The sequence below is a fragment of the Gopherus evgoodei genome, chromosome 8 (genome assembly GCF_007399415.2).
Source record: "Gopherus evgoodei ecotype Sinaloan lineage chromosome 8, rGopEvg1_v1.p, whole genome shotgun sequence".
NCBI lineage: Eukaryota > Metazoa > Chordata > Testudines > Testudinidae > Gopherus > Gopherus evgoodei.
Window position 1 is genome coordinate 53,744,581 of NC_044329.1, and position 27,116 is coordinate 53,771,696.

At 47.7% G+C, this 27,116-nt stretch overlaps 1 protein-coding gene across 6 annotated transcripts in view; it reads right to left on the reverse strand.

The window, feature by feature from the left end:
• LOC115656347 (protein transport protein Sec16B-like) overlaps positions 1 to 22,128 on the reverse strand; it is a 48,669-nt gene extending 26,541 nt beyond the window's left edge. For 3 of the 6 annotated variants that reach the window (XM_030572922.1, XM_030572921.1, XM_030572919.1), the window contains exons 1-13: positions 22,046 to 22,128; positions 15,168 to 15,525; positions 13,809 to 13,915; positions 12,950 to 13,101; positions 11,584 to 11,698; positions 10,245 to 10,392; positions 9,523 to 9,680; positions 6,826 to 6,887; positions 5,387 to 5,522; positions 4,413 to 4,643; positions 1,994 to 2,091; positions 1,422 to 1,503; positions 227 to 344 (exon numbers count right to left, since the gene is read on the reverse strand). In XM_030572922.1, coding sequence (XP_030428782.1) covers positions 227 to 344; positions 1,422 to 1,503; positions 1,994 to 2,091; positions 4,413 to 4,643; positions 5,387 to 5,522; positions 6,826 to 6,887; positions 9,523 to 9,680; positions 10,245 to 10,392; positions 11,584 to 11,698; positions 12,950 to 13,101; positions 13,809 to 13,915; positions 15,168 to 15,342 — 1,582 coding nt within the window. In that variant the 5' untranslated portion in view covers positions 15,343 to 15,525; positions 22,046 to 22,128. Of the gene's footprint in view, positions 1 to 226; positions 345 to 1,421; positions 1,504 to 1,993; positions 2,092 to 4,412; positions 4,644 to 5,386; positions 5,523 to 6,825; positions 6,888 to 9,522; positions 9,681 to 10,244; positions 10,393 to 11,583; positions 11,699 to 12,949; positions 13,102 to 13,808; positions 13,916 to 15,167; positions 15,526 to 21,431; positions 21,458 to 22,045 lie in introns of those variants that run through there. The other 3 variants (XM_030572924.1, XM_030572923.1, XM_030572920.1) reach the window with 2 other exon arrangements.
• Positions 22,129 to 27,116: the final 4,988 nt, after the last annotated feature.

Genomic DNA, 27,116 nt, shown 5'->3' on the forward strand with positions numbered 1-27,116 from the left:
TGTGTGAGGTGGTGAAAGTGATGTGGATGGCTCTACAGTGGGGACAGAACCAAGACTAAACTTATTTCCATCAGGGTGGTTTTGAACCCGGGAGCAGCTTTAGCCATTAAGTCGCCATCCTCCACCTTCTGTAATGGAGTACGCTAAAAGTGTGAGCACAATGGGGCGTCCTATCTGACACTAAGTGTGAGCCGCTCAGCTGGGCCTAGTCATCACCTCTCCTCACCCAAGGTGTCTCCCATGGCGATGATGGCCCGGTGGTTCAGCTCAGTGTTCCCAACCTGGTTGGAAAGCATCACTGCCAGGTGTGGTCTCCAGTCTCCCCACCTGCCATCCCCACCGCACTGGAAGCAGAAACAAAGAAAGATGAATGGATAGTTTGGCTGCTTTAGCTCCTTGATCTGGCCTTTACTAGGTAGAGAGCTATTAGAGCGTCACAAGGGAAGGAACATTGTCCATGAATAAAGAAATGAGGTGACTATGTCTGTTCAAGTGAGACCTAAAGGCAGAGGAGGCAGAAAAGCTATAGTGCATTTCTCTTCTCCTGCTTCTGGCTCTGGCTTCACAAATGCTGCCTGGCAGTTTGTGCCTTCTGCAAGAAGCCAATTTAATGGCAATTAGTTTATGCCGACTAACCAAAAACGTTCACCTAGCATCATGCCTCTGGGTCAACCTCCACTCCAATCACCTGAGCCGGGCCACCTCAGCCTCCCTGCATTCCCTCTGTCAGCCTGAGCTTTCCATGTCCCCCCAAATTCCAGGCCTCTGTGTTCTTTCATGCTTCCACAGAAACCTTCCACAAGTCAGCTCCATGCCTCCCCCACCCTGTGCCACCACAGTATGTAATCCTACATAGTGCACTAGGTTCTTATGCTACATCCCCGCTGTATCAGATTCCTATAGAGAAATGGCACTGTGCTGGTGCTAGCAGGGGTCACTAGGTCATACTGGGGTTGTCACCAATCCCATATTCACAGAACAGTCCCTTTTGCACAAATCTGTCCTGTCCCTGTAAGCCAGACAGTTAAAAGAGTCCAACTGTTCACTGTGCTGCCTTACGATGTTGCATTGGCACGTGATGATATTGGGTCACTATGTATCGAGGCAGCGTCCGGACATGCACATGCAAACGCATCTCCGCACCAGGATATGGTTACCTCAATCTCATGGGGCAAACACAAATAGGCAGGGACCCTGATGCCCTCTGGGAGGTGGCAGCAGGTGGACAGATTAGCAGCACAGTGAAAAATGGCCAATTACTTTGCTGTTCACTGCAGTGAACATCCTAAAGGACAAATTGATGATACTGAGACATCATCCTAAGAAGCACTGCAGAGTGCCACTGAGGCCCGCTCTCCTACCCCACACCAACACAAGGTGTTGAGGGAGGGGAGGGAGCTAGATGCTTTTCCATTCAGTACCAGAGCTGCCTGAGGTATCCTTCCGGACATGAGCTGGAAGAAAGTCTGCAGGGGGTCGTTGAGAGCCAGCGTGCTGGTGAACCTGCAAACCGAGAGCAGAGAGACGGAGCCGTTATGCTGACAGGAAGGAAGGGCCAGCCAGTGATTAGAACATTAGCTACTACATGTAAGGTCTGGGTTCAATTTCTGCTCTGCTAAACTTCCTCTATGACTTTGGGAAACTCACTTAGCCTCCTTGTGCCTTAGTTCCTCCTCTGTAACATGTAGATAACACTTCCCTACCTTACAGGGTGTGTGAGGATAAATACATTAAAGAATGTGCAGCCTTCAGATATGGCTGCGAGGGGGCCACGTAAGTACCTAAGAGAGATTGACAGGTGAGCCCAAACCCCTTGCTCATCTCCAAGGTAGGGAGAGACAAACAGCAGAAATCCTCCATCCAAGGGTTCAGGTTGTGTGAGGTACGGACAACGCAGGAGACTCAACAGGTATGTTATGCAGCTATGAAGCAGGGGAGGGGGCCAATCATGTGAAGGGTTCTTGAGCACCATGCTCTGGCAGCTCCTACCCACCCAGACAGAACCCAGCTGTAGGTCCTCCGGTCCATCTTGCTTGACAGGAATAGGGCATGACCCCACAGCTGGCTTCTCATGGCCCAGTCCAGGGCTTCCTACAGCCAGGAGAAAAAAAAATTGTCCTGTTACCATTTCTCGATCTCTCCCACTGCTGTGAAAGGAAGGTCCTGACTTTCCAAGGTCTAGCATGGGACCTACAGCCTGATTCCACTGGCCTAGGGCTTCCACCCAGCTGCAGGGAGCCGGGCTCGTGAGAAATGAATTGATTTTTTTCCATGGGTGTAATATGTCCCCCCAAACGTGGGGCCAGCTCAAGCCTGCAATGGATGATATGACTGTTGGGTTTACCCATCTGGAGCCATCTTAGAGAAATTATTCTCCATCACCCAGGCCGCCTTATGTTTATTCCTACCTGTACAAAAGTATTAGTTCTGTCCCATTGACTGCAAGCTGCAGGCTGCCTATTAGTACTTAATGCCACAAGTCAGAATTCTAGACTGGGCACTAAAGCCTTCTCTGAACTAGAGGTTTTCCCTCCCACCATTGCTACCACCGGTTCAGCTCCAACTGTGATAGCAAACGCAGGAACTCTTAGATGAGTCGTCCTTGGCCATTATGGTTTGGAATATTGTGCCCCAAAAGAGCTGGAACTAGGGGGTGCTAGAGAGGTTGCCACATCCCCTGGCTTGAAGTGACTTCCTTCACACACAGGTTTTACAGTTTGGTTCAATGGCTCTCAGCACCCCCATTATACAAATTGTTCCAGCACCCCTGTTGTGTATATTAGACCCCACCCCAATCAGGCTTAGCGGTCATGCTAGTTATCGACAGCAGAGCTCCTGCAATTGCTATCATCAGTGGTGCTGATGCCCCTAGTGTGAGCAACAGTGGGACATTTCTGCCCTAATGCAGATTCAGGGGTTAATTCCACAAACAGGGTGTGACACTATCTGATTAAAATATGACCATACAGATCATTGTTGTTACTGCTATTATATAATTGCAACAAATCTTGTATAAAGTATGTCAAGTAAGGTGTCTATGGAAAGGTTATGATTTGCTAAATATGATTATGCTATTTGTATGCATGTATCATTTTATATCTGAAGTTATGATTATTAACTATGTACTTGTATTTCAAATGTTTGCTCCTGTGGTAACAAGGTATTTAGCCAGCACATTGTGAAGGAACTATTCAAGTTGAATGGCGCATCAAAGAACACTCAACTTACAGTGGACCATGGAAGACACCTATCTACACTTAATGAACTTTTCTGGGGACATTCTAACTAGAGTATGGGTAAGTGCCTCTGCTGTGACTAAGCAAAGCATGCAGTATTGTGACTTGCCCATGTGACTCCAAACTCCATCTTGTTACCTGTAATTTTCCACAAACTAGAATAATGGGTTTCCCTTCACTTGGCAGAAGCTATAAAAGGCCCTTGAAACCTCTGCATTTTGCCACTTTCCTGCTCAGACCTCTGGACTATGGACTTATACTAATGGGAGCATTCTAACCAAGGGACTGAGGACCTTCCAATGATTTGGAAGCAATCATAGACTTAACAAGCCAGAAATTTAATTCCATCACTGCTACAAGCCTGATCCAAGAACTTTGCAATTGTCATATGTATTTGATTCCTTTAACCAATTTTAACTCTCACTTTTCTTTTTTTCTTTTTTATAAATTAACCTTTAGATTTTGGGATACTAATAGATTGGCAACAGCGTGATTATTGGGTAAGATCTGAGTTATATATTGATCTGGGTATGTGGCTGGTCCTTTGGGATCAGAAGAACCTTTTGTTTGATGAAACTGGTTTTAAATAACCACTCATCATTAAGTCTAGTGTCTGGGTGTTGAATCCAGGACAGGAATACCTAAGAAGGCTGCATTTCTGACTTCTTGTTAGGCAGTGTGGTGAGACAGAAGTTTACTTTTGTTCCTGGATTGGTATATCTCATAGAAGAATAACCACCAATTTTGGGGTATGTCTTCCCTTTTTCCCAGCAGCTTGTCCTGAATTTGGTAGTCTCAGTGGTGACCCCCTAAGGCATGGTGACACAGGGACCTTCCTTAGCCACTACCACCCATTAGAGCCCTCTTTAAAAGACAAGCAAGTGTTAGACTGGGCCAAGGGAGGATTAGAAATAGACTCCACACTGCAGTCAGAGAAAGACCTGAGCCCAATTCTCTGGTTCTCTGAGCCAGTGAGAGTTACAGGAGCACTGTGGAGGTATCACTGCCAGCACCCGTGGGAAAATGAGACCTGTGTTGTTCAGATGCCTGCCCAATCAATTACAGGGAGGGGTTCATGGACCTGGAAAACCCACCTTCTCCTCTGCAGGCAGTGAAAACATTAGCAAGGGAGCAGTGGGGAGTCTCTGGACACAAGTGTGCATGCACCCTACTTACTTTCTTTCTGCCATAGAAGAGGAGCTTGGTGAATTTCTCCACTCTCTGCTCTGGTGTCTCCAGACTGGGTGGGATCTCCCCAGTGAGGAGGTCTAGTGTCCCGGAGCCCTGCACTGGCCACTCTTCATCAGTCAAGTTGATCAGATTGGCTATTGGGTCTTGCCTTTTATACTTCTCCAGGCGCTTGCAGTCTTGCATCAGCAGCTCAGCTGTGTCTGAGCCCACCATGGACTGGACAGGGAAATGGAGGAACATGAGAACTATCATCTTAGAACAGACCAGTGGTATCCAGCTTTGGCCAGTGAACAACACTCCATAATACGGAGGTAGGTATAAATCCCCCCAAATGCACCACACCAAATATTACCATACTATGGGGAGTAATTCCTTCCTGACCCACCACTTCTGGTCAATCTATTCCCTGAAGCATGAGGATCGGTGGCTCATATGATTTTCATCCTAGTGAGTGTCATTGAAGAGTCTATTCTTAATCACAAATAATGTTAGTGGAGAGAAAGTCAAGGCAATGAGTGATCAACAAGGGACATAATAGCAAAAATCAAACTTTAGAGATCTCAGTGGTCTGGTGCTGATTCCTTCTAATATTCTGTGCCAGACCTCCCGCAGATTGGGTTTGAGACACTAATCTCCTTCTGGACAGAAACGTTGGCTCCTAAATTAAATTGACAGTGTCCCTTTAGGTGCTGCTGTTCCATTGGAACATTGGTATTTCAAAGGTGCTGCACCTAGTTTGGGAAGCAGCCCTGGAGAGGTGTGTCTTCCATGTACCTGGTGCTTTAGGCCACACTGAAGTGGTCAGCATTAATGAGGGAGTGAGATGCATTTAAGATCCCCCACAGCAGCACCTGGCTGCTTCAGACACACAAAAGGGATTCTCACAACAAGCCATCCTTAACTGAACCAAAAAGACTCATAAGGATTGGCACACATCACAGTGCATGAAGAACACACACCCCATTCTGCCGGCAAAGGAGGACTAAGAGTTTCCAGAGCAGGGCTGAATCTCTGCCTCTCTCAGTCTCCAAATTGCAGCTCATGGCCACTTTGCGCTGGCAAAATGTCATCACATCCACCTTGTGCAAATCCTCCCTGCAGGAACAAGAAAGAGGGTGTTGACAAGTGCAGGCAGGACATCCTTAACAGCATAAGGGAGAATTCCTAGGACTCTGTGAATTATGTGGAGGACTCCAGAAAATTATTCAAGGAGAGATAGAAAATCGGAGACGCTCACATGCATATCAGTAACACCACTATGCATCCGTCAGACAAAACATGTAATAAGGCTGGTTATTACGATTCCCATTTGCAGATGGCCAAGCCACAAAGATTTAGAATGTATCCGAAATCCCTTCTTTGTGCACCTGTGACATTTTAAACCTGATCCAGATCAATCTATCTGTAGAGAACATCACAGTCAATTGGACTCTAGCACCTACAATGCCACTCCACTAATATTGTCTCCTTCTACTGTGCTATTAACCTCTGATCCTCAGACTTCCAATCCAGGCATCTGTGCTTGCTCAATGCTTTTTGTAACTTCATTGCTTTTTTTCTTTTAAGTAGGCCTGTTTTATCTCTCAGCTTTTCTCATGAGTGACTGAATGGCATCTCAGTATAAGCAATGTGATGCAGAGCAAACCTGATTGAACATGATGGGTTGAAGGAAGATGTTCCCCAGGTCTACATTTACTGAAGCTCAGCTCCCAAGGAGCACAACATCAGGCTTCAGTCCTGCAGAACGTGAGAAGACTGAAACGCCTGCTCATCCAAACCACTGGTTGTACAAAGATTGTGGATGTTCCACAAGCCCTTCTTTAATATATGGAGATATACCTATCTCATAGAACTGGAAGGGACCTTGAAAGGTCATCAAATCCAGCCCCCTGCCTTCACTAGCAGGACCAAGTACAGATTTTGCCCCAGATCCCTAAGTGGCCCCCTCAAGGATTGAATTCATAACCATGGGTTTAGCAGGCCAATGCTCAAACCACTGAGCTATCCCTCCACCCATGAACTCTTACAACCCGGGTTTCCCTGGACTTGGTTACGAAATAACAGTCAAACAATGTTCTCTGAGCATTCCAATAGAGCAAACCCAGAGATCCAACCAACCACATGCAAATTTCTGAATCTGGACCTGGACTTTGTCAATGGTCCTTATCTTTACAAAGGGCCTAACCAAAACCTTGGGCCTGAACACCCTGAGGCTTTGGGGAGTTTGAAACATGAATCCAAATTACACAGCTTGGGCTCATCTCTAATTCCAGGTGACCATATCCTCCTCTAATGGTCAAGCTGTGTGTGTAGCAGCCTGGAGAGAAGCGGAATTCTGGGACAGAAAGGAATGCTGATAAGGGCCATGGTTTACTGCACACCTCCAATGGCATTGTACCTGACCAGAGGCCCTGGGAAGGCTCGCATCTCCTCCTGCTCTTTGGTGTCATGAAGGATTACCTAGGAGGCAAGAGCAGAGACTGTGACCAAGGCCCTGCCTGAAAGCTAAAGTGCTTTGGCAAAGGCTTTAGTAGTACTGGGGATGCTTTTCTCAAAGCCATCTTTGGGCATACGTGTTATCTCGGAGCATATGCACTGACGTGTTTACCACCTTGATCCACACACTTATAAAAAGCAATTGCCTTTTACAATGGGATCTGGCTCCTACAATTGCAGTCCTTTGAGAGGGAGAAGGCTCCAGCTCAGAGGGGAAAAGAGGGTCAGATGCCGGGGAACACAATCTATCCAAGATGCTTATATGGCCCCCATCACTGCTCTCTTTAATGTATTTATCCTCCCACCACCCCTGGCAGGCAGGGCAGGGCTATTACCCCCCAGCACATATAAGGAACTGAGGCACAGAGCAGCTAGGGGACTTGCCCAGGGTCACACAGGACGTCTGTGGCAGAGCAGGGACTTGAGCCCAGGTCTCACAAGACCCATGCCCATGCCCTAGCCACCAGATGCTTCCTCAAATTGTCCCCTAAGAAGAGAGTTGTGACTCCAAGGCCTCTGGCCCAGTGGGACCAGGCATTTGGATGGTTACAGCGTACAAGAGCCAATCCAGGTCACTCACATAGGGAATTTGCCAATAAAAGCAATCTGTGCAGAACCTGGAACTGGGTCTCAGTGTCTTGTTCAAGGAACTGTAAGAACCAGAATGGCCCTACTCCTGTGTGAGATCCCTCCATCCATGCTATGGCCAAGGGCTCCAGAGCAGAGTTCAACCACAGATTTGGGTTATTCCATTTTACGATGGCAGAGCATGCCGGCAAAACATGCAGCCCGCTGTGAAGGTGCACACAATGTCCTCTTGAGTCCAGGTTAAGGACACTACTCAACCCTAAAGTCTTAGTCACCTTAAGGTATGGCTAGTTCCTAAGGGCATGTCTCCATGGGGTGGGGGGGGGGATTTATTTCTAAAGAAAAGTAACATGTTGTTCTTTAACTGGTCTGTGTGGATCCTGCTGCACTTTACCATAGAACTGTTTTCAACAGTGAGACATGGGCGGGAAGGGAGCTGGCACTGCTCAGGGAACTGGAGAGATGGCACAAAACTCAGGTCCCTCAATCTGGCACCCTCAGGATTAAAGGGGCAGTGCGGGCAGGGGATGGGAGGGAACAAGGGTTTGGGGGCAGTACAGGTGGGGGATGGGAGGGTACGAAGGGTTACAGGGGCAGTGCGGGCGGGAGATTGGAGGGCACAAAGGGTTACGGGGCAGTGCGGGCAGGGGATGGGAGAGTACAAAGGGTTATAGGGGCAGTGCGGGAGGGGGATGGGAGGGAACAAGGGTTATGGGGCAGTACGGCAGGGGATGGGAGGGAACAAAGGTTATGGGGCAGTACGGGCAGGGAATAGGAGGGTATGAAGGGTCACAGGGTAGTATGAGCAGGGGATGGGAGGGTACAAAGGGTTTTGGGGCAGTATGGGCGGGGGATGAGACGGTACGAAGGGTTACAGGGGCAGTGTGGGAGGGGGATGGGAGGGAACAAGGGTTATGGGGTAGTACAAGCAGGGGATAGGAGGGTACAAAGGGTTTTGGGGCAGTATGGACGGGGGATGGGAGGGTACGAAGGGTTACAGAGGCAGTGTGGGCGGGGGATGGGAGGGCAGAAAGGGGTTATGGGGCAGTACGGGCAGGGGATGGGAGGGTACAAAGGGTTTGGGGGCAGTATGGGCGGGGGATGGGAGGGTACAAAGAGTTACAGGGGCAGTGCGGGAGGGGGATGGGAGGGAACAAGGGTTATGGGGCAGTACAGGCAGGGGATAGGAGGGTACAAAGGGTTTTGGGGCAGTATGGGCAGGGGATGGGAGGGTACGAAGGGTTACAGAGGCGGTGTGGGCGGGGGATGGAAGGGCAGAAAGGGGTTATGGGGCAGTACGGGCAGGGGGTGGGAGAAAACAAGGGTTATGGGGCAGTACAGGCAGAGGATGGGAGGGTACAAAGCGTTTTGGGGCAGTATGGGCGGGGGATGGGAGGGTACAAAGGGTTACAGGGGCAGTTCGGGAGGGGGATGGGAGGGAACAAGGGTTATGGGGCAGTACAGGCAGGGGATAGGAGGGTACAAAGGGTTTTGGGGCAGTATGGGTGGGGGATGGGAGGGTACGAAGGGTTACAGAGGCAGTGTGGGCGGGGGATGGGAGGGCAGAAAGGGGTTATGGGGCAGTACGGGCAGGGGATGGGAGGATACAAAGGGTTATGGGGCAGTATGGGCGGGGGATGGGAGGGCAGAAAGGGGTTATGGGGCAGTACGGGCAGGGGATGGGAGGATACAAAGGGTTACAGGGGCAGTGCGGGAGGGGGATGGGAGGGAACAAGGGTTATGGGGCAGTACAGGCAGGGGATAGGAGGGTACAAAGGGTTTTGGGGCAGTATGGGCGGGGGATGGGAGGGCAGAAAGGGGTTATGGGGCAGTACGGGCAGGGGATGGGAGGATACAAAGGGTTATGGGGCAGTACAGGGGGAAATGGGAGGGTACGTGAGGTAATGGGGCAGTGGAGGCGGGAGACAGGAGGGTACAATGGGGTTATGGGGCAGTGCAGGTGGGTGATGGGATGCTAGCTTTCAGTTGCAGGTGGCTGGTGGTTGGTTACCTCCAGGCTGTGTACTTCGATGAGGGCGGGCTGCCCATCAGCCGGGGAGTTAGGGCACACTCGGACCAGCTGGCCTCCTGCTCCAAAGCACACTGGCACATGAGGGAAGGAATACTTCTGGGGGGCCACGTGGTGCGGAGTGGACAGCAAGACTTCCTCTAAACAGCAACAAATGCACACACAGACCAGAGCCAGCCCTTTCACAGCCACTCAGCAAGCTTTGTTATTGGGGGAAAACCCTAGGGACAGCACCTGACACACTTCCAGGCAGCACCAAGCTTTCTCTATCAGCTGGTATGGGGGCCAAGGCCCCCCAGACTGTGCCAGGCAGAATTCAGGGAAACAGCCCTTCTCTGAGCTGACTGAAGTTCCTACCAAATCTAACACTGGGTTATATGGACATGCCCTACAGTACTGCTGGGCGATGCTCAGCATCACCCAGCCCCCACCTTACAGTACTGCTGGGCGATGCCCAGCATCACCCTGTACTTTACACAAGCTGCTTTCCAAATGGGATTTTCTGCACCATTAGGTGCCTTAAAGCTTTTTAAAATCTGGCCTTAAGCATCAGTAATGGCCATTCGGAACTTCCCATGATGCTTTACAGGTTCATATGTGAGGGCAACAGCCATATTCTCATACAGCCCACTGTCCCTGCCGTGAGAGCATCTGCATGTGCCTGCCCTCCCCTCGGACGCCTGGTACCCTCACCTCACACCTACCTGTTTGAACTGGACTCCAGGTTTCTGAAAGATCTGGGTCGTACTGACTGGGAGAGTCACGCATGTACTGACTGAGTTCATAGCTGCTGGAGCTGAGGCCAGATTCCTTGTACTGCACGAGCCGGCTGAGCTCACATGGGGCGAGGAGCTGAGGGAGAAGAGAAGCCACAGGAGCCATGGGGAAAGGGAAGCAGAGAAAATGGTGGCCTGAGGGAAGATGGGAGGGGAGACTGGCAAGAGGGGTGAGAGTTGCAATGTGTGGAAATGGAGCCATAACACAACAAACATGTGTTGCATTTATACAGTGCCCAGGTTGGCAAGTGCTGGCACTGGACCAGTGCCTGCAGAACAAACAACAGGGGTGTCTCCAGCTTGAGCTAAACTGCCTAGTCTCAAGCTAAGAGCTGTAACCAGCTTGTGTCCTCTGCGGATCTGGCACAGGGGGACACACATCACCCCTACTGATGACCGTGGTACAGCAGCACCTCCCCTGAGATGATCTCAAGCACTTTAAGGTCTAAAACTCTTTTAGTCACGCTTTGCTTGTTCCCGGCGGTTTTGATCAATATGACTCAGCTCCTGGGTTGGTGTAAATCTACAAAGCTCCACTGACTTCTGTGGAGCTGTACCAGTTGATATTAGCTGTGGCTCTAGCCCAGCACCTCTCACCAATCTGACGCAGACACCCCATATGGCTGTCACCTGCTCCTCAGGAAGCAAATGAGCATTTTCTAGATACATTTTGTCATTTGATCATTTGCAAAATGCAGTCACTCGGACAGAGTCTCCTGTCACTAGTGGAAATAAGCAGTGCTCTGTCATAGGCATCTGTCACCACCTCTTCTGGGAGCAAGTAACCATGCTGCTGGACAGCCCCCTGGTGTAGGGAGGGAATGGATGAAAATAGAGGTCCTAGAATAACAGAGGGTGGAGAAACCCACCAAAACCAGCCTTTGAGCGAGTTCTAGGTGCAGCAAGGGTAGGCCCTGCCTCCAGATGCCATGGGGAGTGCAAGTGACAGCCCCACAGAAGGAGACTTTGTGATAATGATACTAATAGCCCTTCCATCATGTTTCCAGGTGAGGCTCTCAAAGCACTCTGCAAACAGTAATGTATCAACGCTGGAAGGTGGGGAAGTAACACTACCCCCATTTTGCAAACTGGGAAATTGAGGCAATGGGAGGTGAAGGCATTTGCTCAAGGTCACACAGAGAGTTGGTGGTAGATCCAGGGATAGAACTCAGACCTCCTGACTGCCTGGTCCCTGCTCTAACAACTACGCAACACTCCCACACAGAAGAACCTCAGATCTCCGACTCATCTGTCTCTCTGTGATTACCTCATATGGCTGGAAGCTGGCGTCCTCCACGCAGTTCCCCTGGGATTCCTCCCCAATCTGCTCCTGCCTGAGAGTAGAGATGTACCTCTCTTCACAGGAGCTGTAGCTCTTTGAGCTGTGGGAGGGAACAGAGTGCCAACCCAACATGAGGGCAGATGTGCCATGAGCCATCCACAGAACCCACTGCAGATGTGCTCATCAAGTTCCAGTACTGATGACTTTCCTAGGTGAAAAGCCAGTGGCACGTTTGCTGCTGCCAGATGGGGGTGAAGACTCCCTCTCTTTATTCAAGGGGAATGAGAAGACACAGAACCAGCTTGCTAGAACAGACTCAGTCGCCTGCAGAAAGGGAGCTGTAGTTTTCCAGTCCAATGGCACAGATTCTGACTGCATCCTGCCAAGATGAAGATCTGTGTACTGAGTACTAAGGGCCAGATTTTAAAGGTATTTAGATCCCTGAAGAGTCAGATTGGCTCCTAGTGAGATTGTCTGCACCATTAGGTGCCTTAAGAGCTTTTTAAAATCTGTCCCTCAGCATCAGCCCTCTTCTGGCTGCAATCAAACAGGCCAAGCCACTGAAACACAATTCACTGTCATCATTGTTTCCTGCGTGGGGTCAGTGTATACGGTACTGGACAGACACAGTCCCTGCCTGGTACAATTTTTAATCTCGAGGCCTGATCCAAAGCCCTTTGAAGTCAATGAGAGTCTTTCAGTAGGGACTAGATCAGGCCCTAAAAGCGCTAGGATGGATAACCCGACACTAAGCATAGATAAGGCACAGGGAACCCTTTCTCCCCTGCCACATGAACACATCATAATCCCACTGCCTGTGTCTTAGGAAGCTCAGGGTGGGGATATGGCTACTGCTGCCCAAAGCTCTAATCAGCTCTGCAGAGCACGTGACTGAGCAGGGCCGGACCATGCAAACTGACAGAGCAAAGCTGGGGGAACCCCAGCTGCACCAGGTTTGAAATACAGTAGAGGATGTCCTTGAAACTGACCCAAGAGGCTATTTCAAGAGTGATCTAATGGTGACACCATGGGAAGCTGCAGGAGAGCCAGCGAGAACCATGTATGCACAGTAACACAAAACAGCCTGGGCCAATGTAGCTGAGACTGTACTTGCTCAGGTCACAACTCACTAGGCAAACCACAACAGGTTCAGGGTGTGCAGCGTGGGGTCTCACCGGCACATAGCTACTAGAGACATTCCATCCCAGTCCATCTAGGATGACAGCATAACCACACACCCCCATCTAATCATGTGTTATTGCTTAGGTTTTGAAGGAGGAAGTTAGAAACTTGCTTGCAAAGCTCATGCACAGATATTAAGTTCTTCCTGTCCCATTCTAATCACCCTTACCGGTATTGTGTCACATCGTTCTGCCCAAAAGGGCTAGTCTTCTGGTCATGACGGGAGTCTCTGTAGTAGTTCTGATCCCAGTAATTCATGTGCCTGCCATAAGGATCTTCGTGCCTTGGATCTGCACACTCAGAGAAAACCAACATAAAGATCTAGTATTTTTCTTGAGTGCAATTAATATTAATGAAGTTTTAAAAGGGACAACATTGAGTCAGGATTTGTCATTTCGACTCCATTGCTTCCAAATTATTCTGCCTAGTTAGTACAATGATATACATATTTGTGTGTGTGTGTGTCTACATACAATACACACCTATAAAATACATGCACAGTAACAGACATCTCTTCCTTCACATTTCCTTTAGCTCAGAAATGTCATCAGGCTGCTAGCTCTGACCATGCAGTGAAATTAGCATTATCCTACACTATTTGGGACCAGTAACGACTTGGTGCTTCACCTGCTACATGGCACTCAAATGCTCCTGTATGTCACCACTGTAGCTGTCTCTCAGATGCAAACTCAAGTCAGTGCTCACATCATGAGCCCAGGATTCAAGAGCTGAGAATGGAGGCAATGAATTCAGCTCCTCAGGAGGAGAACACCTTGGGATGCTCTTTGGAAAGCCCATCTAATCAAGGAAAGGTGAGTAGCTGGTTCTGGAGGAGGCAACAACCAGCTCTCCTCCAGAGGAGCTCTCATGGTTGGTCAACGTGACATAGAGACGTATGTATGTCAGAGAAGGGACACATCATATAGGACTAATGCTAAAAGAACTGTCAGAAATTGCCAATAGACTGGGCAACCCAGCAAGAAACAGCAAGCAAAGTAGTTTTCATTTCCTAGAGGAACATACAGTACCTCTCTCATGCTGCAGTATTTGGGAGCGTCTGTGATAACCTCTGTAAGCGTAGTCTTCTCCAGAGCTTGGCGATGGGTAGCTCCAGTAGGAGTCTTCATAGCCTTGCCTGAAATGAATCCCAAATATACAAAACAGAGAGGGTGGAGAACCAAAAGGAGAGCAAAAGAAAGGAATCTCCATCAGAACTACATTGGCATTGGGCAGCTCCCATGCCCTCAGATCCAGATCCAAACAGAGGATCAGGAGACTAGTCCTGCATCAGAACTAGATCTAGGGTCAGGACACCAGATTCCATCCAGGATCAGTTCCAAGGTAAAAGGCCAAGGGATCAGGTGTGGAATGAAATGCCGGGTTAGGATTCCATCCCAGTCTGAGATCTTTGGGACTCTGTTGTGAAACGAGGTCAATGAAATAAATGCCAGGATCTCATCAGCCCCATAGTCAGCTGCAGGGTCACAGTCAGGTCAAGGTCAGAGGTTAGGGTGAGTGTTCTGAAGCATGGAGCAAGAGCGGGAGGTTTGGGGGTCAGATTCCCTTCGCCTCCTGTTCTTAACAGAGAAGCGTCAGCCTCTGGAGGCCACTGGAGCCCTGCCAGCTTTGGTGGAATTCTAGAATCGTTTGGCTGAACACCTCTGGAATATCCCTAGGAGCTCTGCTGGAGGGACCCACCCTCATGAGCAATTTAGGAGATTTGGAGAAAAGAACCTCCTTCCTGCAAGTATTTGAAGCTGCTATGCTCCTAAGGGGCTTCCCAGTAGGCCCCCCTTCTCTGCTGCATCCCAAAAGTGCCCAGAGCTCTCCCTCAACCCCTGACAGTTCACTCACACCCCTTAGCAGAGCTTTGTGAAAAACACGCTGCAAAGTGGACGTCGTAGGTACAACGTGCAATTTTCAAAGGTCCATACCTCGGTCAGATCAAAACCTGTATCTGCCAGGACACTCAAAGCCACTTCTCCTCAATAAAAGATGTGTCCATCCCACATTTGAGCCTTCCTCCCCTCACTGTTTCTGCAGCAGAGTTAACATGGCTGCAATAATTTGTGTTACATTATTCTTCATATTTGTATCACTTTCCTAGCACTCAAAAGAGCTGAATTATATTTGTTCCAATTTTCAAAAGAAATTCACTGATGGATAGAGGTCAAGCCTGGAAAATTTCAGCCCCAAAAGTGAAAGTTTTAGAAAGTTATGTATAACCATAAAGAGGGGATTAGAATGGGAACTGTTACATGGCCCTAAATAAAGCAGCCACTGCAGCTCCTGTTTTAATAACTGGCTATTTAGAAGAATGTGGAGAGATAAGCACCCTCAGAGGACAGTTTGAACCATATGGTTACTTAATTTTATTCAAACCTTACCTTGAATATGGTCTAGTGAGATAACTGCTTTCATTATATTCTGCTCTGGAGTCTGGTCTGATCTGGTCCCCTGGCCTGCCAGGATAGCTGGGGGGGTGGTACTCCATCCATGGGTCTGGCCACAGTTGAGGTCCTGCTCTGAGGTCCTGCTGGTGGTGGTAATACCTCTCACCATTATGCCTGGACTGGGGTCGAGGTCTGTGGTAGCCTTCGCCCCATGGCCCCCTGTCCTGGCCCTCCATCCAGGCTACATGCCTCCCTCTTGGTTGGGGCTGCCCCGGGGGCACCCAAGGATCCATCTGGATCTTGCTGTGGAGCTCCTCCTCCTTGGTTTAGTTTTTCGTAGTTTTGTAGCTTCCTGTAAACAAAGGGATAGCCCAGGGCATGAAATCTAAACTACCTCAAAGTCAGCCCGCAAAGTGCATTGCCACGTTTCCAATGCCATAATACCGATCAGCTTTGCTGTTAGTTCATGTCCCTTTGACTCCCTTCAAGATGCCAATGTCCAGGGGCATGGAAAAGCTACTTGTCCACTCACCAGTGAAAAACTGGAAGCTTTCCCTGGCAAGTGAGGTGGCCTGAAACAACAATCTTTGAAGAATTTAATTTTACATTTAAAAAAACCCCAATGTTTCTTGCCTTTCCAGTTGCAAAGAGAACCTTCCAAATATGAGCTAATGCAGAGCTGTCTTCCTGAGTCTGCTGTCAGCCAGCCAGAGGGACTCTCTCACTGCGCATAGCTTTCCCTAAGCAGAAATTAACAAGATTGATCAGTCACTCACAACCCAGTGGGTTGCAGTGAAACTGTCAAAACACAGTGCTGCTGCTGAAGATGGCTCAGAAAACTATGAAGCGTACCAAAAGCAGGTACTTCAGTTAGTCTCGTAGAATAAGAAAAAAATAAATACAGGTGGAAAATGTAGAGCAGCTGAATCCCTGCCTCATAGCAGCCAAGACTTTTCAGGGTAAAGAGACAGGAAGCCTTTCAGCAGCTTGAGCAGTGTGGTTTCAAATGTATTAGACATCTATTAGCCATAGATGATACAAAAGAGGGAGCCCAAGGAAGGATCCGGTGACAGGATCTAGGAGAAATCCCAGCATCCTCAGCAGCTGACAGGAAGGCTGGGCTTCTCACCAGGGCACTGTCCCTCAGCCTGACTGGTAGAACCCCACCCCTCTTGCTGTTAGGAACACTTTCAGCCAGGGCCGGCTCCAGGCACCAGCCAAGCAAGTTCATGCTTGGGACAGCAGATTCTGTCCAATCCTAGGGCGGCAGCCACCCTTTTTTTTTTTTGTTCACTGCTCTAGCCACCCTGCAGGGGGTGGCGGCTCGTCTGCCCCAGCCGGTGCCAGGTCTGCAGCAAACCCAGCAGCCCGCGTCCTTCCCTCCCCGCCGACCGGAGTGGCAAAGAGCCCTCCCGGCAGGCAGCGCGGCGGGAGGGGCCGAGTGGTTAGCGGCCTGGCTGAAGGAAGCCCTGGCCGCCCCACTTCTCTCTCTCCTCCCTGCTCCCTCCCCACCTCCCACTTGCTAGCTGGGGCACGCACTCCACTGTGCTGCCCTGAAGGGTATTTTTTTTGCTTTGCCGCTCCAGCCGCTTTGCAGATTTGTTTTTTTTTTGCTTGGAGTGGCAAAAAGCCAGAGCAGGCCCTGCTTTCAGCTAGTAGAATTAGTCCTACAGCTAGTAGGTGTCTGACACATTTTTCAAGTCTTGATGGGTGAAACTTGTGCAGGGAGGAGGAGACAAGCCAGCCTTGCAAGTGCAAGTAACTTGGGCAATATGTTTCCCACAACTCCAAAATAACAAGTACATTTCAGGGGTGGGAGGATATTGCAGAGGGGTCTTCAGAAAGCCTTCTCCTCAGACACTGTATAGTCCTGACCAGATACCTGACCTCAGGGAAGATGAAGGCATGATCCAGGACCCACAGCCTGGCCTAAAATAGGATCCCACCTCCCCACTGCAGGAGTTTATTTGTCAGCAGCACCACTGGCCCTGGGAGCAATTTGGAGGCACCACCATTTTAGTCTGCCCCTGGCCACTTGCCCCCTTTAATGCCTGGTGTAACAGCAAAAGTCCTGATCAACCAAACTGCACGGATGCCATAGAGTGGGCAATGAACCCACCAACAGCACTCGCTTTGCAATGTTATCAGTCCCCACATCCAGAGAGTCAGGTCACAGTAAGAATGTTCCTAGAGAATGGAGCGCTTGGAGACACCCACAGCTCTATTATAGCTAATGCCAAAGAAATGGTCCCTAGCCACAAAACCTGGATCCAAATCTGGATTTCAGGGGGGCTCAGATGTGGGGTTTTTATCTAACCCATTATAAAGGCTAAGATATGCTCAGCTCTTTATTCCTTTGTGCAGCCACTCAGGGGCATGCGGAACCAGGGGCTGACACCAATTTGTTCTAATAAACCCTCTCCCGCTGCCCACCCAAAAAGCTACAATCTGTTCCCCTTCCCCACACCTTTGCCAAAACTGTTCTGTGCTGTTCTAAGGGTCAACACTCACAATTCGCACCAAGGTGATCTTGACTTGAGACACACACACACACCCTCCACAACACACAAAGTATAAAATGCTGGACTGAGCAGCTTTCTAGAGCACACGCTTGTGTGTGTGTATCAGTCCATTCTGAGTTCATGTCATTCCATAGCCCAGAACTACAAGCAAGGGGCTGAAATGGAGATTGATTTCCCAGGTGCCACAGGATGACAAGCACTTGGAGAAAGCCCAGCAAGCAGCAAAATGCCCATCTGCGTACACACACCTGTTCGAACGTGCCCACCACCAACAGCTTTGCAGACGTAGCCTGCGCTCTCTCCGTCCCCAAAGGCGGCTGTCAAAGTCCACTTCCCACATCAGCTGATGCCTGCCTGACCCTCAACCTGGATCAGCACTCCCCGCTCTTTGCTGCTACAGAGACGTCCTCCCAGCTGACAAAGCAGAGCAAAGTGCAGGCTGCTCACCTGCCTCAGAAGAAACCCTTCCGTGACTGTTTCCTCTGCGCTTGTCAGGGATTTGCTCTTGCATTTATTCAGGCTTCCGGAGATCTGAGATTTAAGCAGCCTGGGGGCAAGTGGAATTTAAAACCATAACAGCCAAAGGAAAGATGGAGATAAACTTTCCATGGTAACTTGTTAACCAGTTACCTCCCTCCCTTATAATACAAGTGGAACAACTTTTCTTTTTCTTTTCATTTGTTCCTCTCTTCTCATTGGTCAGGGTCCACCATGCAACATACTGAGTCCAAAAAACACATATATTTTTCCTTTTATTATTAATAATAAATAGTGGATCTATTCTATTCTATGTATGGTCTTATACCGTACTCATCACCATAATATTTGATGCAGCCAACAGGCCACCTGAGAAATAAATGAAACTTGCTAATTAAGCTTCTTAGTTAATTTACTACTAACTGTGGATGACTATAGTTCTAGCAAATGTAACCCCCACCCCAATCATGTTTGATTGTTCCATCACCTCTAACTACTGAATGATCTGAAGGTCAAAGAAGATTTCTTACTGAAATCTCAGGAAAGCTTCCTTCCCTGTGGTGTACAACTGTCAGGGACCACAGGGTTCCAAACCCCAGTCCACAGGGCTCTCCAGAGCCCGTAAATTCTGACCTGCCATCAGCTGCTAGAACTAGTAGGCAGACAGACTGTTCCACTATTTCTGTTGTTGCCAGAGTAAAATTAACAAGTCCCTTGTCCGTTTCACCGCTGCTGTTCAAAACTTTGTGCAGTCCTGAAACAGATAATATCAGTTTCACATTTGTCTTGCCCATCAGAAAGTTGTAAGCAATAGCAGAGGCACTGATGCTGTTACTCCTCTACATAACTTTTCTATTTACTACCATCTGTTTTTTCTATTGTTTTCTGGCTGGTAAGTTCAAGCCTCTCTCTAGTAGGCAACTGGTACATTTTTTTTAAAGCCTGCTTCCCACCATGACATCATTTATATTAGGGATATTAAAATTCTCAGCCACTTCCGGATAAGCAGAATCTTTGTAAAGGGGCATAATTTTCAAGATTGCAGTCATCCACTGAAATAGCTAAGAACAGTGTGTGCTGGGAGGAAAAAGCCACAGTTTAAATTGCATAAAGCAGCAGTCATGAATGCTATTTATGTCTGAAATGACCAGAGAAGCTATAGGCTGTGCAAGGACAGAAGATGTGGGGAAAACACTACCAGGCCAGCAATATAAAGTTTCAAGCAAGAGCAGCCTAAACTGGACAGTTGCAAAAAACATCAGTTCAGAAAGCCAGGAAGCACAACAGAAGAGCTGGAGGCTGGGAACAGAAGAATGAGGGGAAAAGAGACACAGATGAAAGAAACAAAGGGACAGTAGAAAGATAATAAAGGATGCTCAAAAAAATATTAAGTATGTGTAGGAAACCTTTTAACTACTTTTCTGACAGTTAACACATTATATATTGAATAACTTAATACTTTCTAAACAAAGCTAAAGGAACAAGTTCTTAGAAATCACATTTCTCTGACAAATTTTACCTACAGTTGTTTTAATAAGATTAGATGGGAAATATTTTTCCCTGTTTCTTCAGTTTGTTTGCTTTGTGCATTTCAGCGCTGGCTTATAGTCAGCATTACTGCACCCCAGGTAGTCAGCCAGTTTCCCTTGTTTGTGTGAGTCCTTCACAGAAAAAAAAAATAAAAAAATTAGGACTTTGTGATTGTAACACCTCTTAAACTGACAGGAGAAATTGGGGGTAGATGTACTGCCTGCAACTATTTTTAGCTCATTTTTGTTCTATTTTCCTGTCATTTATCCCTTTAAATGACAGGGAAATAGAATTAAAAAATAGAATCAGAGTAGTGAGAGGTGAAAAGACTTCTCAGTCCTAGACCCTTAAAAATGTATCACATATATTGCCTTTCAGTGCAGGCAACCGAAATAATCTAGTGCAGTGGTTCTCAAACTATGGGTCGGGATCCCAAAGTGGGTCGCAACCCCGTTTTAATGGGGTTGCCAGGGCTGGCATTAGACTTTCTGAGGTTTGCAGCCAAAGCCAAAGCCTGAACCCCACCGCCCAGGCCAAATCCGCAGCTTGAGGGCTTCAGCCCTGGGCAGTGGGGCTCAGGATACAGAACGCCTACCTGGTGCTGCACGGCTTGGACTTTGGCTTTCCCCCCGACCTCTGCCCAGCATGACAGGGTTTTGGCTTTGCTCCCCCACCCATCCAGGGTAACGGGGCTCAGGCTTTTGCCCCCACATCCGGGGCTGCAAGGCTTAGGCTTTGGCCCCCACATCCGGGGCAGCAAGGCTCAGGCTTTGGCCCCCACATCCGGGGCGGTGAGGCTCAGGCTTTAGCCCCCATCCCCTCCCCAGTGCACCCACCCAGGGCAGTGGAGCTGTCTCCACTTCTGGATTCATGTAGCAATTTTTTTTCTCAGAAGGGAGTCACGGTGCAATGAAGTTTGAGAACCCCTGATCTAGAATCATCATCTGAACTGGGAGAAATACAAAAAGGTAAACAAACAGCACAACGTATGAAAACTGATTTTTAAAACTTTTGGTTGTAATATTAGATGCATAGATTTTAAGGCCAGAAGGGATCATTCTGATTATCCAGTCTGATCTCCTGCATAGCACTGGCTGTAGAACCTCACCCAGTAATTCCTGCATTGTGTCCTTTTAACATCTTGCAAGACGCAGGCTGACCTAGGCAAATCAGGACTATATTAGAATCCAGTGCCTCCTCACTGATGACAAAAGCCCTTAACTCCACTTTATGTCAATGTTGTGAGGGCTCCATTCTTCACAGGTTTAAGCCCAAAGAGAGGAGGCAGCCTCTATATCAATTCCTATTTATTAGTGTGGATTTTATACAGGATGAAATATAAAACAAACAATACTCCAGCACTGCCCCTGAAAACAGCTGGAAACTCTTCCAGTGCAATCTCCAGCAGTAGGATAGCACCTCTCTGTGGACCTGCTCCAGGTGTTGATTTATCATTTCTTGGCAAGCATTTTCCCATTACCAATCAGACAGCTTGTGTGGCTAAATTTTCAAGTCTCCCTACCCTACATTCACTGTTTTCAATCTCCCAAACCACTGGACTTTGCCAACTTTGCCCCTGAATTATGCACAGTGACATTTAATAATATAATTAACAAGACTGTCTGGAATGGATCTCTGCAGGGCCGCCCAGAGGATTCAGGGGACCTGGGGCAAAGCGGGGCAGCGGACATAAAAAAAAAGCGCCAGCCACTGCGGCACTTGTACTCACCGGGTGGTACTCCGAGTCTGCGGCAGCGGGTCCTTCTCTCACTCCGTGTCTTCGGCAGCACCGAAGGACCCACCGCCAAAGTGTCACCAAACACCAGGAGCAACTGAAGGTCCCCCTGCCGCCAAAGCGCCACCAAAGACCTGGACCGCCGCCAGGTAAGTAAAAATTAAAAAGGCGCTTCTAGCCAGGAAAAAGATTCTCGGCCATGGCTTGCAGGGCCCCTGCGGCTCATGGGCTCTGGGGCAAATTGCCCCACTTGCCCCCCCCCCTTTGAGCGGCCCTGGATCTCTGGTAATTTTAAGGAAAGTTCAATAAACTGCAAGAAAGGGTCACTCTTAGCCTATGGCAAATTAAGCAAAAGGCATTATACATCCAACTCATGCTCCTCCAAACAAAGAAGCAGGTTTGCAAAAGGCTGGCATTTGTTAAAATCAAAGCATGTTTTTATTCAGATTATAAAGTTCGCAGTTTGGCTGTAGCAGAAAGACAATTCATCTCTATTGGGTCCTATTACAAATCAAGTCTTACAACCCTGGAAGTCCTCCCCCTGCTTTATTCCCCCTTCAACAGATCCCGTTATTCTCTACCGTGAATACTGAAAAGTAGTTACTTACACCGCCTACCCCTAAAGCAAAGGCTGCGCTGCTGCATCCCATCCTGACAGACTCTGCCCCTGCTCCCTAGCAAGGATGCTCACACACACACAAGCTCTGCCACGTCAGCTTGCCGGAATCTTCATACTGAAGCCATTGCTGGTGGTCGGAAGGGTTAAATCTGAACACCAATGCACAGAGAGAAGCCGGAACGGTCTCTTCAGCAGCTGAATTCTGCCATAATGAGAAGGTCATTGTGGGGGAAGAAGGTCGTTCAGTGTTCATGTCCCACAGTCCACTGGCGTTTGTGTGTAACACCTATAATGTTCCTCCTTTGTCTCTCCAGCTATGAAACTGGTCTTATCTCACTCTGAATTGTACAGAGAGATTATTAGTGTTGCAGATTTACTCGGTGACAGATAAAATGGGGACAGGCTGAAAGGCTAATCCCAATGACTGAACTCTGTTGTATACCTGGTTTCATTCAAAAACCAGTGGGAGAACACTTCAACCTCTCTAACCACTCAGTGACAGACTTGAAGATGGCAGTTCTGTAACAAAAAAACTTCAAAAACAGACTCCAAAGAGAGACTGCTGAACTCAAATTAATATGCAAATTAGACACAATTAACTCAGGCCTTAAGAGAGACTGGGAATGCCTGGGTCATTACTCTCATTGAATCTATTTACCTATGTTAAGTTCTCACACATTCTGTGGGTCATCTTAATTATCACTTCAAAAGTTTTTTTCCCCCGGCTGACAATAGCTCATCTCAATTGATTAGACTCTTCCTGTTGGTGTGCATACTTCCATCTTTTCATGTTCTCTGTATGTATAAATATCTCCTGTCTGTGTGTTCCATTCTGTGCATCTGAAGAAGTGAGCTGTAGCTCACGAAAGCTCATGCTGAAATAAATGTGTTAGTCTCTAAGGTGCCACAAGTACTTTTGTTGTATACCTGGACTTCTGTTGCCACCTGATCCGTACAATGTTGCACAGTTAATGTAAATTAACACATGCAAACTGCAGAAATAGTCCAGGGGCAAACTGGCCCCATCCAGGGGAACGCCTGCAATGACAGCATTGGCCACTTGCTGCCCAGACCGGAAAAACATAATTTAGTACATGTTTAAATGCCCTAAAAATAAAAATGATATATCTTTTCAGTGCTATAAAACTGGCTCCTATGTATAATATTGAAAATCCACGGCAAAGGTATATGATTCATATACACAGATTATTAACATAGTTTAGTTATATATTTGGTTGTACAGATATATTCATATACTGACATTATAACAGAAATGCCATAGTTGTCACATTAGGCTTAGATATCATTAATACTTGCAAGTTAGATCATCAACTCTTTAGGGCAGGAGCTGCCTCTTACTATATGGTAATGCAGCGCTCAGCCCCAAGGCCGGCTCCAGGTTTTTTGCCACCCCAAGCAGACAAAAGGAAAAAAAAGAAAAAAGCCACGATCGCGAACCGCGGCTCTACCGCCGCCGCTTCAGTCGTCGGCAGAAATTCAGTGGCTCGTCCTTTGTTCCGAGAGGGACTGAGGGACCCGCTGCCGAATTGCAGTCAAAGACCTGGATGTGCCACTGTCATAATATAATTCCCAATTCTGGACCTTAGCATCCAAAATATGGGTATTAGCATGAATTCCCCTAAGCTTAATTACCAGCTTAGATCTGATAGGCTGCCACCAATCAGGACTTAGAGTAGAGCGCCTGATCGACTCTAGTCTCCCCCAAAAACCTTCCCTGGGGGTCCCAAGACCCAAATTCCCTGAGTCTCACAACAAAGGGGAATAAACCATTTCCTTCCCCCTCCCTCCTTCCTCCCCAGCTCCTTCCCGCCCTGGGAACACTAGGAGATCACCTGATTCAACTCCGTGAATCTAACACAAAGAGGAACTTTACCATTCCCTCCCTCAAGCAATACAGACTCAAGCTTCTTTGAGCCTTAACTAGGAGAAAACACTCAAACAGGTCTTAAAGTAAAGCTTTTAATTAAAAAAGAAAGGAAAATGTAACAGGTTTATCTCTGCACTTTAGATGGTAAAAAGTTACAGGGTCTTTCAACTTATAAACAATAGAAAGAAACTTTCTTCAGCAGAAACACAATTTAAGCTACTTCCAGCAAGTACACATATGCAAATGAAAAAGAAAACAAATTAATAGACTATGACCGCCTTTTCTACTTACAATTTTGAACAGATAAGAGACTGTAGCAGGGAGATTGGCAGAAACCTGTTACACCTCTAGCCCCGACTCAGAGAGAACAAAGCCAAACCCCAAACCCACAAATAAAGGCTTCCCTCCCACGAGATTTTAAACTATCTTGTCTCCTGATTGGTCCTCGGGTCAGGTGTTGGGGGTCCCTGTTTGTTAATCCTTTACAGGTAAGAGAGACATTAACCCTTAACTATCTGTTTATGACAGCCACCCCTCACCGTTGGCAGCCCCAAGCAACTGCTTGCTGGGCTGGTGCCTGGAGCCAGCCCTGCTCAGCCCAATAGTCTGTAATCCTGATCCGGGCCTCTGGCACCAATAACACTGCTAAATCTTAGCCATGTGAGTGATCCACTGAAAGTCTGCATACTATATATGTGCATTCCTGCTAATCTCAGAGGTCTGAAAATCAGGATGTTGGCTTAAAAATCATGAGATTTTAAAATATAATACATTCTGGGTTCTTTTTTTTTTCCTTCTATTTCTGAGCCTTTAAGGTACACTCAGGTCATGTCTTAAAGCTTTTCTTTACAATCAAGAGGCCTACAATCTTACTTTTATTTAACTGAAATTCTCATGTAATTGTGACTCCAGGAGCTGGGGATTTAAGGAAAACACTAAATATCACAAGACTCGCAATAAAACCATGAGAGTGGTCAACACTGCTTAGACCTGGTTCAGATCTCAGCTGTATCCCATAGATTTCTAATATTAAGAAATACATATGAAAAATGCATTGCTCCCATATGAGCTGGCGCCCAAGAGCTGGACCTAATTTGAGCAAAATGCTGCCATAGAGAGCAGGGAAGATAGCAGAGGGTGAGTAGCCTTGAATCAAGATGCAGCACTGCATGCTGAAGCCCACTCCTCTGTGACCTTCTCCTTGGCTTGGGAGTACCTTATAAGCAAGGGAGCAGCAAACTGCTTGCACAGAGGAATGGACTGCAGATGGTAGGTCCCAGCATGCAGTGCACCATCTTGATTCAAATAGGCAGATCAAAATGGAGCTGGGGCCTCCCATCCAACCTGCAGATGAGGGCAGCCATGGGCCACACTGTAGAATTCCGTGGATTACACTCGGTCCGCCCTGTTGTGGAGATGTGTTTTCTTTTAGAAAAGATGAATCAGAGCCAACAACTCTCTGGCATTGGCATCTACTTTTGTTGCAGCTTTCGTTTTCTTTCTGAGGGGAATATATTTGCATTTCAAAAAGGAACAAAAAGACTTCTTTTACGTGACTAGGTAACAATGTTACTCTCCACCAAGAATGAGGGAAACTGTACACAGCTATCCAGCTGTGATATGTAATCGTTGCTCCCCACTGTTAAAATGGTAAATACTATAAGGAGTCAGTATTGGCAGAGGGTTGAGCAAGTCCGCCTATGAGGTCTTTTTTATTAAAATAAATTTAAAACTTCCAGATGGTTGGAAAGGAGCATCAGAATGAGCCTGTGGGTGGGGGAAAAATGTTGGCACTCTGCTTGTGGTCCACGAACCATTTTTCTTCTCCTCCCCTCCAGTCATCCATTTTTTCCTTCCCCCACCCAACTGGTGGCTATTCACACTCTGCCATCTTCCCTGCTCCATATGGTAAGCCATGTTCCCTGTCCCACAGAGCTTTAGGGCCCAGTCATCCAATCCTTTACTCACACAAGTAAACCTTGCTCTTGTAGGCAGCCCCAGCATCTAAGCTATCTCATTGAAATCCCAGTGGCTGTTCAGATGGGTGAGGATTATTTTGATGAACAAGGCCTTGCAGGAATCTGACAGAAACCAGACAGAGGTCCCAGCTGCAATGTAAAATCTACTGTGTCAGAAGCTGTTACTATTTTCCCATGACGCAGCTCAAACACAGTTTGGTGTTGCAGCTTGTCATAGATGGGACCAAACCATGTCTGAACGCATTCACAAATCAAGCTACTGTCTTAGGACTTGTCTACACTTACCCTGCACCACTGTAGTGTTTCAGTGCAGATGCTGGCTATGCCAACAGGAGGGCTTCTCCCATCAGCATAGATAATCCACTTCCCTGAAAGGCAATAGCTAGGTTGATGGGAGAATTCTCTCGCTGATTTAGTCCTGTCCACAGTGGGATTTAGGTAGGTTTATCTATGTTGCTTAGGGGTATAGATTTTCAACACCCCTGAGCAACGTAGTTATATCAACCTAACTTTCTAGTGTAGACCAGGCCCTAGACTTTACTATTTGCTATAGCACAATTCTGGAACACAGTTCCTTGGAGCTGTTGTTTGAGGCTGTCTGGCTGCAGAGCCAGAAAGAGAGCACTGCATCAGTTTACACATACAGTAGAACCTCAGAGGTACAAACTGACCGGTCAACCACACACCTCATTTGGAATCAGAAGTATGCAATCAGGCAGCAGCAGAGATCCCCCCCCCAAAAACCAAACATAGTGCTATTACTTGCAAGTACTGTGTTAATTGTAAATTACTAAACAAATAAAGGAAAAGCAGCACTCTTTCTCCTGCATAGTAAAGTTTCAAAGCTGTATTAAGTCAATGTTCAGTTGTAAACTTTTGAAAGAACCATAATGTTTTGTTCAGAGTTACAATCATTTCAGAGTTACGACCAACCTCCATTCCTGATGGGTTTGTAACTCTGAGGTTCTACTGAAGTTTCTTATTCAGAGTGTTTACTTTGCAACCACAAAAGCTAGAAGTGGGGCCCTCAGAGAAGTCCTGGAGTGGTATTCTATCCCATTCTGACTCACTTAGGCTATGTCTACACAGGGATAGAAAAAACTGTGGTTGGCCTCGGTCAGCTGACTCAGGCTTGCATGGGTTAGAGCTCTGATACTGAAAAAATCACTGCATAGATGTTCAGGCTCAGGCTG